Below are 13370 nucleotides of genomic sequence, written 5' to 3'. Positions count from 1 at the left end.
CAGTTGACCCATAGAGTTAAAATGGCGCCTGAAAGTCATTTTGTACGGACTATACCTGCGACTTTGTCCGTGTGATTCGTGTAGGTGTTATCTTGGTCGTGTTTTGGTCATTTCTTGGTGTGTTTTGGTCTCGCCTTAGTCTTGTCTTGGTCGTGTCTTGGTCTTCTGAGTTCTAAGACATTTTGGTTCTTTTCATCTTTCGGATTGTCTTATACCACAGCCTTGAAATAGTATTTCGTTAAACTGTGCTTATGCTTACTGATAGTCCTATGGCCGTTGACAGCGTCACCGGTGGGTTGGGCGAGCGCGAAACGAAATAGCATTTTATAGTGTAATCGTCAACATTTTGCAAATTCAACATTAAAAGAATTCAACCTTTTGGGCCTGAAGGCAAAATTTGAGTTAGGACATGTTGCCAGTTCACAGTGGATATTATATTATGTACATTTCAGTGTGTAAAACACCATGATAATCACTATTACCGTTTTGGGCTATAAATTGAAAGAAATGTCTGTTTAAAATAAAATGTTTTATATTTCAATATGGTCTATGTCTATAACATAAAATATTTTTTTATAAATAAAATACCTAACGTTCTGTTCTATACAAAGTACTGTTCTAAATGTAAACTGCTTTGTACTGTGGAGGCCGAGTCGTCACCACTGGTACGCCCACTCTTCAGTGTAGTCTTGTTCCAGTACATATCGCCTGTAAAATAATATAAAATAAATAAGTAACCAGCCCCCCAATTGTGTAAGAATAACCTTTTCATGGCTATCGCAATCGTCAAGAATTCTGCCCTTTGATTGGCTGTGAAAAAATGTAAACAGCGAATCAACCAATCAAAGGGCAGAACTTGTTGACGATTGCGATAGCCATGAAATGGTTATTCTTACACAATTGGGGGGCTGATGTTATCCATACATAGAGGATCTAACCAGAACCACAGTTCACGACAGTTAGGGAAGAGTTATTCCTGTTGAGTCACACCCCCGTGAGTAACACTATTACTCAATGGGATTTTTTGGAATTGTTGTCTCGTTGAGTCACACTGTTGCTCAATGGGAATTTTTCGGAATTGTTGTCTCATTGAGTCACAGTGTTGCTCAATGGGAATTTTTCGGAATTGTTGTCCCGTTGAGTCACACTGTTACTTAAAGGGAATTTTTCGGAATTGTTGTCCCATTATGTCACACCTACATAATATTGCGTGTGTAACAAAGTGTTAACTGAATGTGCACTTTTCCGGGATGTCATTTATTTTCAAATCCAAGATGGCGGACATAAACTTTTACAAAATATTAGACATGGATGTCGTTTTCAGGGTTTTCCAGGATGCTGATTTTGATGATGACCTAACAAAACGTCGAACCTTCGACGTCACTGGCAGGCGTCAGGTTATCATCATGATCAACCTCCGATTAGGAGGCGGACGTCCTAACCACTAGTCTATCACAGCTTTGTATACTTAGTTGTTAATTGTTATCCAGCATAATGCTACACGTCTCGTCAAGTCAAGTATATCAAGTTCCCAACGCTATAGAAAACAGACCCCTCACCTGCGCGTGGGGGGTGTGTTGGGGGTGGGCGGGTCGGGGGGCGCGCGGCGCGGCGGCGTGCAGTCGCCCCTCGCACCCGACTGTCTTCGGGCCACCTCGTTGAGGAGAGAGAGACAGGAACCAGATAGGCGTTGATTGAAGTTCTGTAGTGTAAAACGTTAAAAAAGAATTTTTTTTACAAACAAAAAAAATTATATAATTTTTTTATAATAAAAATATTGTATTATACTTAATTATATTAACTCTTGTATACATAATATTATATTCGGTAATAAATTAAATTATTTTTAATTTTTAGTGTACAAGCACGGTTAGGTATCGAAGTCGGTTTTTATTTTTTGTAAAAAAAATAATTCACATTTTTTAGTGGTCCATGTATTAAAATATGCTATGCCTTGTCAAAAACCTACTGTTTACTGAGAATTATACACTGACCGCGAGCAATTTACACTTATAAGTTGAGGAGTTCCATTATCTATCTTCGAAGATGTTCATCAGATCTTCACCAAATTTATATGGGACCACCTTGGAAGTATAATAAATAATTTGACTGTGAGTTTGACTTTGATTAGTTAAATTATAATTAAGTAAAAATATTAAATAAGTCACGTACTGGCAAGCAGGAACCTTTCATCTCCCGTAAGTCGATCTTCCGGAACAGCTCGCATAGCACCAGCTCGTGTAGTGTAGGGGGTCGCGTGCTGAAGATCAGCTCGATTATTTCCACCACCTGACGGACATGGAAAACAATTTACCAGAAACCAACGGTGCTGTGGAGACCCTGAACCCATCTCATTCTGAGAGGAGACCCGTGTTCAGTAGTATGCCGGCGATGGGTTAATCATGATCATGACGAGAGATATAGATCATGATCTCGACGACCTCCCTGACGCAGTGGTAAGCGCAGTCTTATTAGTGGGATATCCCGGATTCGATTCCCGGCAGAGGTTTGCAATTTTGTAATTTCTAAATTTCTGATACTGTCTGGTGGGAGGCTTCGGCCGTGGCTGGTTACCACCCTACCGATATAACCGTGCTGCCAACCAATTTAGCGTTCCGGTACGATGCCGTGTAGAAACCAAAGGAGTGTGGGTTTAATAAAAACTGCCATACACCTTCCAGGTTAGCCAGTTTCCATCTTAGACTGCATCATCATTCATCACTTACCACCAGCTGAGGTTGCAGTCAAGGGCTAACTTGTATAAGAATTAAAGAAAAAGATGATGATGATGATGATAATGGTGATGATAAAACAATAGAGCGATAATGGTTGCGATTTAATGTCAGGACAATAAAGATTCGGGGAGAAAAAAAATCAAGTAAATTTAAACCACAAGCATATTCCTTATTTCTTTTCACCTGCGGGTAGTTGTTACACAACTCGGGCAGCAGCGTGAGGTCGGTGTCGGCGCCGGCGCACATCTCGAACAGCACGTGTCCGAGCAGCAGCGATTCTGCGCGCTCCGCCGACAACGAGCGAGCGTTTGAGCGCGGCGTTGCGCCGATAAGGGTGTTCTCTAGACCGCAGATCCTGAGGGGAAATAATAGATTTGATGGATTGCTGTTTTGCCAACCTGTTTACCATAAACCAGCTGCTGGATTGCGGGAGAATGACAGCTACAATGTCACGATCGCAATCATCTCTAATTGGTTAACGCTCGATCACTATTGGCTATAATGCATTATTGCAACAAGAATAGCACAAATTCAGCCAATCACAACAATTGAGATTGTAATAATGATTATGTAGGTTTTACGAAATCGACCTCATAAATTTGGTCTTCTCATAAATTTTTAGCCTAAGGTCCACTATTCAGGGATACGGAACTCCGCCTAGAAGCTTCGGTTCAATAAAATCGATCAAGCGGTTTGACGTCATACTCGTAGATTTTTGCTTGAGCCAAGCAATTTGACCATTTACAATGTTTGATGCTTGAGTCAAGCATTTACGTGCTTGACGATGATTATTCCACTGGACAGTGTTCCAGATTTTTTTTTTTTTTATTCAGATACAAGTTAGCCCTTGAGTGCAATCTCACCTGGTGGTAAGTGATGATGCAGTCTAAGATGATAGCGGGCTAACCTGGAAGGGGTATGGCAGTTTTTTATTAAACCCATACCCCTTTGGTTTCTACACGGCATCGTACCGGAACGCTAAATCGCTTGGCGGCACGGCTTTGCCGGTAGGGTGGTAACTAGCCACGGCCGAAGCCTCCCACCAGACCAGACCAGAAATTTAGAAATTATAAAATTCCAAAGATATGAGAAAAAGTGCCGGTTGCTTCGTCAAGCTGCTTGATGCAACCGTCAAGCAGCTTGATCAAGCAAAACATAAGAAGAACCTTTAGAGAAGAACCTTTAGAGGACCTTTAGAGAATTTGTAAAGCACTGTCTCTGTCGCTGAGACCAACAAAACGTCATATAACTAAGTATGAGTGACAGAGACAACGCTCTACAAAGATAAAATGTCATAATAAAGGCCGATGTACATTACTTTTGGCCGCGTACTGTACGTTCTTGACGTCAAGCGTCTTGACCGCCTCGGAAGCCTTTCCCTTACAAAAGATAACAAGACTTAAATAACTAACCTTGCCACGCCATTCTGCACCATAACATTCCCCGTGTGCAAATGTCGGAAGGGCGGGAACCCCTTGTCCTTGAGAAACAGTAGACCTTCTAACATCTGTCGGCCGAAGCGCGCCACCTGTGTAGGCGGCAGGCCTGCGCCGATGCAACTGTATTTGCGGCTGTAATCTTCACTCCAGGTGCTCTGGAATGTCAGGTTTCGATACTTCAGAGACTATGGCTGAGATCTATAGAGCGCATTTTGACTTTACTCAGACTTAAGATTGAGTTAAAACGTGACAGATTTATGTGATAGATATACACCTGTCTCGTTTTAACTCTGTCTTAAGTCTAAGCGAAGTCAGAGTGCTCTCTATAGATTTCACCATAAGAATAATGCTGATGAATAGTTCGTGCTAATTAAATGAAGAAAGGCTCAAATTTTGCTAAAAGATTGATTTTACGAGTATTATTAAATGTATAAGCACAAAATACTTACAGTACACGGCAGTAAGTAATGTACATCGTACCTCTAGAAGGAGATAGCGGATTTGTAGAGCATTGTATCTGTCGTTGAGACCGAAAAAACGTCATATAGGTATGAGTGACAGAGACAATTGTCATTCTAAAGGCCGATGTACATTATTTTCAGCCGCATATTTTAACAATGGGGCCGATTCTCTTGTACACGGTCTCTGAGCTAAACTAAATTAACAGGTCTAAATCTAGTGCTATCCTTTTCCGCGAGCAACATTATGAAGGGGATAGAAATAGATTTAGACGTGCCATTTTAGTTTAGTTTAGAGATTGTGTACAATGGAATCAGCCACAATATCTTCTAGGTACAGAAAGTTCACTTCGCAAAATAAATAGCAACTCTTGTTACGACGCAATAAAGTGAAATCCAGGTCGCACAGCACTGCGGCCTAAAATTTAATAAACACTTCCCTTTCTATCGCGTGAACTCTTATATACTCTCTATACTCTCTCTGATGATAGATAAATGCCGTCAAGGAATGCGCTGCCATAGGCATACTTAGCACGATTAGCACAGCTCCATTGTCCCTCTTCAGTTACCTTGTAGATGAGGTCCTTCAAGCTGCCCCGCGAGCTGTACGGCAGCACGGCGAGCGCGTGTCCACTGCACAGGTCTACATCCAGCACGGGGTAGATGTAGGGGTGGTGTAACGCTCGGAACAGCTCCATTATCAGTCCACGGGACGTCTCATTTGGTTCTATCGGGCACTGACTCGATAGGGGCATCTGGGGCAATGGAAACGCAGCGAATGAGAACCCATACGATATTAATTCCGTAATAGCCTCTCCCTAGTGGCGAATTAAGAAATATTGATCGGATTGTTTTTAGCTTCTAAATGACTGATTTTTTTTTAGCTTCAAGTGAAGCCGATTGTTTTTAGCTTAATTACGTAGCGGCGTTCTAGGGTGGACAAAGGGAAACAAAGACTTTTACTAACTAATTTTACTTCTTACTATCTTATCTAAGCTACAGTATACTAATTATGCTAAACTAGAGAATGCCCGCGACTTCGTCCGCGTGGATTTAGTTTTTAAAAATCCCGTGGGAACTCTTTGTTTTTCCGGGATAAAATGTAGCCTATGTCCTTCCCCGGGATGCAAGCTATCTCTGTACCAAATTTCGCCAAAATCGGTTGAACGGTTGAGCCGTGAAAAGCTAGCAGACAGACAGACAGACAGACACACTTTCGCATTTATAATATTAGTATGGATTAGTATGGATCAATGCTAACTTAATACTATGCATGTTAACTAAATTTCTAGGTTTCATGCCGGTGTCCCCTCTACCATACTGCAGGTAGTTGGCAACAGACCTACGGACGGAAGCGAGTGGAAACCTTGGCTGTGTGCCGAAACGTGCTGTGACGGCGATTTTCCACATGTAGTGTGTTGAACATGCTAACTCCTCCGATGGTGCCTGGGTTTCTGTTAGGATACCGGTATGATCCGTAACTGCTTCTAAGTGACTGACTGATGGTTTTTTTTAGCTTGACCTAAGCTTTTGTTAGGATACCGGTATGATCCGTAACTGCTTCTAAGTGACTGACTGATGGTTTTTTTTAGCTTGACCTAAGCTTTTCGAGCTTTTTAGGGTTCCGTACCTCAAAAGGAAAAACGGAACCCTTATAGAATCACTTTGTTGTCTGTCTGTCAAGAAACCTACAGGGTACTTCCCGTTGACCTAGAATCATGAAATTTGGCAGGTAGGTAGATCTTATAGCTGACATTTGGGGAAAAATCTGAAAACCGGGAATTTAGCGTTAGATCACACAAAAATAAATAAATTGTGGTCATGAACAAATAATTAGTATTTTCAACTTTCGAAGTGAGTGACTATATCAAGTGGGGTATCATATGAAAGGTCTTCACCTGTGCATTCTAAAACTGATCTTTATTTATTTTTATGCATCATAGTTTTTGTTTGAATTATCGTGCAAAATGTCGAAAAAATACGACTGCAGTACGGAACCCTCATTGCGCGAGCCTGACTCGCACTTGGCCGGTTTTTTTTTAAGTTGATGGGACTATTGGAGGTGACGGGACCCTTCTATATGTGTAACATTCAGTGTCAGTTTGTGGAGACCGCCGCAATATTCACCAGGATAAGAAGTCTGTCCGCCTTGATAGAGTTGTCGTGTATCGAAAACCACTGCTTGTTGCCGCGCGCGCCGATCTTATTCAGCGGCGCGAGCATGTGGTACCTGCATATACAAAATGATTTTATTTAGGGCCTGTTTCACAACCTCCAGATAAATTTTATCTATAGTCTATTTTTTAAACCCGTAGACCAAAATAACGTTTCGTATGTTGCCTGTTTTTAACGGCTCTTTAATAGTGATGTGGTGCAATCGATCGGTACCGGTTTGCAGGATTCTAGGTCAACCAGAAGATTTTTTTTTCTTCGACGGGTCTTGACAGACAGACAGATAGAGAGAGAACGAAGTGATCCTATTATGGTTCTTTTTTTTCTCTGGATATACGGAACCCTAAAAAAACATTTAATGTCTTAGACCACTTACCGCGAAGTGTGTGTTAAGTATTCATTGCAGATTGCCAATGCTACTGAGCTCTCCATAGAATGCTCCCCTTGCCTTTAAATCAGAAAATATAAATATCACTATCCATGTTATAAATGCGAAAGTGTGTTTGTTGGTTTGTCCTTCAATCACGCCGCAACGAAGCAACATCTCGATCTGATTTTTAGCATGGACATATTTAAAGACCGAAAGTGACATAGATTTTTTACACTGGGAAATCAAAAGTTTCGTCTGTAATTCGCAACCACTTCTTATAGCAAATCTAGATGAGCTCATGAAATTGTTCAGTCTATGTTCAAGCACCTGATAAGGCCGCAATAACGTGTTTAGGGGTTCTCCATGTATTGGGGGCACCTATTGCGTACAAGGGATGTCTAAAGGCCTGTATAGACGAAGGACTAGTGCTCGCGGACGACAAAAGTCCGTCATCTTTTACTACGATTTTTAGACGTACTATTTGTCCATCATGTGCGTTATACGATGCAATTCTTAGGACGCTTGTGCACTCATCTGTATTCGGTTTGTAACCGTGATTCTTCGAAGCGGCCGTCATACAAATACGTACATTCGATTCGTATGTTTTTCACGGATCCGTAAAATCACGGATGAGTGCACAAACACCCTTAGGACGGAAAGATGCAATTCTTAAGATACAATTTTTAAGGCGGACAAAAGGCCCTTATTTCCTGACGCCAACTGCATTTATCTCTATTTTTAATCCTAGAACAAGGGGGTGGGAATATTTCAAAGCTTGTCATAAATACATAAATAAATAAATAGTCAGTTATTTGCAAGAACGCTGGTAAAAAAAAAGTTGGAATTATACAGTTTAAAGAGCCCTTAACATTCGACTAAATACGCATACGCACTTGGGTGATGCGGCAGGCTCGGAGGGTGAGCTCTTCCCGGAGCCGGAGCCCATCAGCGACTTGCTGAACAGCAGCTTCGCCAGCGAGTCGATCTTCGCAGACACCAGCGGGGTGCGCTCTGTGTTCTCCTCTACACAACAAAAAGTGTCATCTTACTACTATGGTCTCTTCTACCACAGTTTTACGATCTAACGGGCGACAAGGAGCTCTTGGCTCTTGAATGACATTGACAGGGGGGCACTGCGCTGTTGGAGTACAAAGGCTTAGAATATTCAAACAAGAACAAAGGGGACACTTGACGCCAACGTTATTTCCGCTTTTCGCCACGCGCCAAGATAGCCTTGTCGCTCTGTATATGTGCTTCTACTATCATGAAATTATACGAATGTCAGACAATTCAATAAGATTGCCGTCAATTTATATACGGAATTCTTTGGTGTCGAACTTGGGAAAATTGGGTAGGTATCAATAATTGGTCCAGTGGACTTTGATTGAACTTTACTTTTTACGGTTCCGTACCTCAAAAGGAAAACGGAACCCTTATAGGATCACTTTGTTGTCTGTCTGTCTGTCTGTCCGTCTGTCTGTCAAGAAACCTACAGGGTACTTCCCGTTGACCTAGAATCATGAAATTTGGCAAGTAGGTAGATCTTATAGCTGACATTTGGGGAAAAATCTGAAAACCGTGAATTTAGGCTTATATCACACAAAAAAAATTAAATTGTGGTCTTGAACTAATAATTCGTATTTTCAATTTTCTAAGTAAGATAACTATATCAAGTGGGGTATCATATGACAGGTCTTCACCTGTGCATTCTAAAACAGATTTTTATTTATGTTTATGTATCATATAGTTTTTGAATTATCCTGCAAAATGTCGAAATAATACGACTGGAGTACGGAACCCTCATTGCGCGACCCTGACTCGCACGGTTTTTGACTTTTGACTTGACTTTGAACTAACAACCGGAAATACAATTTGACCGAATCTTAAGCTAGAGAAACCAAGGGAAAAAATTAGCTTCTCATAAATAGGTTGGATAATAATTAGTTATTATACGTAAGTCTTATATGAATAACAAATTTTATAATAAGGCTTATCATTTTAATTCAATTACTTATGTAGGTATTAGGTATAGAAGCCAAGTTTTAAGCCAGTTGCTTTATTAAAATTAATCCAGATTCAAGAATCTACTCGCAATATTTAAATTCAACAGTTTAGGGTAACGGTGGTCAAGTCTGGATGGGCAAACTTCACACATCTTTGAAAACTTATGGAGAACTCTCAAACATACAGGTTTCCTCATGATGTTTATCTTCACCATAAAGGCAATGATTACTTAAAACTCTGAAAAGTTGGACGTGTGTCTGTGTGTGTGTGTCCAGAATACGTCAAAGTCAAATGATTTATTCAAAATAGGTAATAAATTACTCTTTTCGATTGTCAGTTGTTGGATTTGTAAGATATAGTGGTAATAATTATTACGCAAACTTAAAACTAAAGCTACGAGGGTCCCAAACGTGCAGGTCTGAGAAGAGCCCACAACAAACTCAGTTCAGTCTACGTTTTAACTAGGCTACACTACTCACGCTATTAGTAAAATAACAGACAATTTCTACACCAACTTTACGGGAGATGAAACAAAAATGACAACACCGAATTCACTTGACGGGAAATGATGAAAAATGCATGATAAAGTCATATTATAGTGATGTTTTGTGAGTCATTATCGAAAATGGACTGAACAATAAAAACTAATTACATTCCAAAATAGACCGATTGATATAAATGTTTCCATTAAAATATTGTTAAGGTTAGGTACTGATAACAGTAGGAGACATGTTGAAAATGAGATATACTATAGTACTGAAGTCAAAAATACAGATTTTCTTTTCCCTTTTTATGGTCTTAAAGTTCTTCTGCTGGGTGTAAGCGGACTAAACCTATTTTTTATGCTTAGTGCATAACTTGGTGTTGTATGGCTAGTGCCTGTGCCTAGGCTCAACAGCTGTGAGTCTCTTGTGCTACTATGTTTTCCTGGTACTTTATTCATATAAGCTACAGTTGGCGACACGACAAAAGGTCTCCCTCAAACCTTGAACTTGCGCAGTGGGTGATATATCGATATGTTAAAACTATTGTAATCATGTTTTTAATAAAAAGTCAAGTCAAGTGCGAGTCAGACTCGCACACGAAGGGTTCCGTACCATCGCGTCGCTTCTTCTTCCTGTAGCTCGACCTGGAACGCGCTAAAGAAGGTTTGCTCACACTACCTTCGCTCTCCTCCTTATCCGTGGAAACAGATCGCATGCGGAAGGCGGCTCTCTTGTTGGCCGCCGCCACCGACTCCGGGTCCAGCTCGGCGGCCGACTGCGCCCTGCGGCACGCGCCGCGTCGCTTCTTCTTCCTGTAGCTCGACCTGAAACGCGTCAAAGAAGGTTTGCTTCACACTACCTTCGCTCTCCTCCTTATCCGTGGAAACAGATCGCATGCGGAAGGCGGCTCTCTTGTTGGCCGCCGCCACCGACTCCGGGTCCAGCTCGGCGGCCGACTGCGCCCTGCGGCACGCGCCGCGTCGCTTCTTCTTCCTGTAGCTCGACCTGAAACGCGTCAAAGAAGGTTTGCTTCACACTACCTTCGCTCTCCTCCTTATCCGTGGAAACAGATCGCATGCGGAAGGCGGCTCTCTTGTTGGCCGCCGCCACCGACTCCGGGTCCAGCTCGGCGGCCGACTGCGCCCTGCGGCACGCGCCGCGTCGCTTCTTCTTCCTGTAGCTCGACCTGGAACGCTCCTGGTAGAACCTGGATAGAACAATCGGTTATAAACACCATCATCTTTTTCTAAATATATAAAAGGAAAAGGACTGACTGATCTATCAACGCACAGCTCAAACTACTGGACGGATCGGGCTGAAATTTGACACGCAGGTAGCTATTATGACGTTGACATCCGCTAAGAAAGGATTCTTGAAAATTAAACCCCTAAGGGGGTAAAATAGGGGTTTGAAATTTGTGTAGTCCACGTGGACGAAGTCGCGAGCGAGTTTATTATTATTTACTAAATTGTTAAGTGACCCGTAGGAACTCTTATTTTTATTAAATTAAATAATTCATTTCTATTTTTATTTAGGTTAATAAATTAAACATAATCTGTTTCAGCTTTATTGAGTTAACAATATAATGAAGTTCATTGAATTATGAAAATGTTTTTTTTTTTGTTGTAAGAGATTGTCATTTATAGAATCTTCTTGAATTAGAACCACTGCCTGACTTGTGGCCTATTAATATCGAAACTTCTTATTGAAACCTTCACGGTACTGGCACCTCTTGTTACTTGCCATCTAGTGTTTTCCTCGCTGTAGTGAGATGAAAAGTTGTGTTTCGCACGGGTGCAAATTTATTTGCGCTCGAGCCTTTGATTTCTAGATTCTATCTTTCAACCCTTCGCTGGCTCGGAATCCAATACAATTTCTCGCGACAAAATAACAAGTTTGCAGCCTTGCATAACAAATAAGTATTCTGGTGACTAACCTGTCATGGCCTGTTGTCTCCGGCTCCTTCTGTTCCTTATTGTCAACAGATTTTATATGTTGGTACAAGTTGAACATCTTGAACGATATCCTACACAAAAACTCTCTACAATCCTTCAACTTTATACGCATCTACGCTTTCGTATTGAATATGTTTTTAATTTTTAATTTGGTTCAAAATAGCTAGAATCCTGAGTCGTAACTCAGTTATAAGTATGAAATAAAAAAAAATAAAAAAAATCTACACTATTTAAAAAATAAAGAGTTGTTTCTTTTTTTATAGATACAAAATTATATTTTCTTTAAAATAAATATGGTATTTAATTTTTTTTATAAAATTATTAGATTGTCACATTTTTCATCATATTTAAATAAATAAAATAGTGAAGTCTGAAATACGTTTTTATAAATTACATATTTCTTTACATTTTCAAACAGCACCAGCGACAATACACTAAAAAAAAACTAAAAAAAATTTAAACACTTCTAAAAAATAATTAATTAAATAAAAAACATAGACGAGCAGAGCAACACGTCCGTCGCGGTGACAAAATAAATTTAATCTCGCAAAATTAAATTATAATATTTCGTCACCGTTAAACAAAAATATGTATTGCCATTAAGAAAGTGTAATCTCAAACTAAGTTCGCTAACATTTTTTTTCCTAAACAGGCAACGGGTGAGCGATTTTCGGATTAGGTGAATATAATTTATTAATGCGCGCTAACTTTAGTGACACGTAAAACTAAGAGGGTATAGTGATACCTATTATGTCTAATTTGAATAATTGCATTAGCGGTTTAGTGGGTTGTAATCGGGTTTTATTACTCGACTGCGGCGAAGCCCAAAGGAGGGTTACGTGTTTGACCTGTATGAATGTATGTTCCTATGTCCGCTCGTAACTACGCAACAGCTCAAGAGAGTTTGATAAATGATACGTCATTAGATTCGTTTTGAAGGCGCTAGTGTCACCTATAGCGCTAGTATACCTAGCCAGGTACATACAATTTTTAAAAATCAAAATGGCGGGTTTTATTTATAAGTAAACTGAAAAACAGTCGGGGTGATTTGAAATATTTTAAATAACTTGTTATTTTATCAGAGTGGTCGAAATATTAAGTAGAACGGCTCAACCCCCTTGCGTTCGCGTTTAGACTAGATACTATACTATGTAACTGACAGACTAGAGGAGATAGGATAAATGGAACACGACCAGCAGTCAATGAAGCCGGTTATGGAAGCCAACTCCTTGAAGTATATTATCTTAGTGAAATCTTACTGAAATAAGAGCAGTGCATACTACGTCAGTATACATAACAATGTATGGGGCACACACCTTAAATTTCTTCTGATATGTGCACTGTATGCATATAGCCTCAATAGCTCAACGGGTAAAGGAGTGGATTGAAAAACCGAAAGGTTGACGGTTCAAACCCCGCCCTTTGCACTATTGTCGTAAAAATGACGCTTTTTTTAAATTATTCTCTTTAATAATGAATTCTAGCCCCATAAACTACCGCCATGCAAAAAATCACATCATTTTATTACTACAGTCCAAGACATTATTATTATTACAACTGCTATTGTTGTGATTAGCTGAATTTACAATTTTTCTTGTTGTAACAATGCATTGTAGCCAATAGTGAGCGAGCATCAAACAATCAAAGGTGATTGCCATCATCAATCGTATCAATCATCATCACTGTAGCTATCAAACTGGCTGGTAGCGCCCTAGGCTTCACCTTATCAATCACGTTTGTTTACATGAGCTC

At 40.3% G+C, this 13370-nt stretch overlaps 1 protein-coding gene across 2 annotated transcripts; it reads right to left on the bottom strand.

The window, feature by feature from the left end:
• Nucleotides 1-512: 512 nt before the first annotated feature.
• Slob (Slowpoke binding protein) lies at nt 513-11991 on the bottom strand. Of its 2 annotated transcripts, XM_034978530.2 has the most exons (11): nt 11600-11991; nt 10704-10870; nt 8068-8197; nt 7181-7252; nt 6760-6862; nt 5202-5387; nt 4148-4329; nt 2919-3090; nt 2173-2289; nt 1560-1702; nt 513-708 (listed from the first exon to the last, which is right to left on the bottom strand). In XM_034978530.2, the coding sequence occupies exons 1-11, from the start codon at nt 11728-11730 to the stop codon at nt 657-659; spliced, it is 1455 nt and encodes a 484-aa protein (XP_034834421.2). In that variant the 5' UTR covers nt 11731-11991; the 3' UTR covers nt 513-656. The 2 variants fall into 2 exon arrangements, with proteins under 2 accessions (XP_034834421.2, XP_069361183.1); XM_069505082.1 differs by lacking the exons at nt 10704-10870; nt 11600-11991 and adding an exon at nt 10342-10490.
• Nucleotides 11992-13370: the final 1379 nt, after the last annotated feature.

This window comes from Maniola hyperantus, chromosome 19, assembly GCF_902806685.2.
Source record: "Maniola hyperantus chromosome 19, iAphHyp1.2, whole genome shotgun sequence".
In the NCBI taxonomy this organism is placed as follows: domain Eukaryota; kingdom Metazoa; phylum Arthropoda; class Insecta; order Lepidoptera; family Nymphalidae; genus Maniola; species Maniola hyperantus.
Note: the sequence above shows the minus strand (reverse complement) of the source record. Positions and strands in the feature narration are given on the sequence as shown.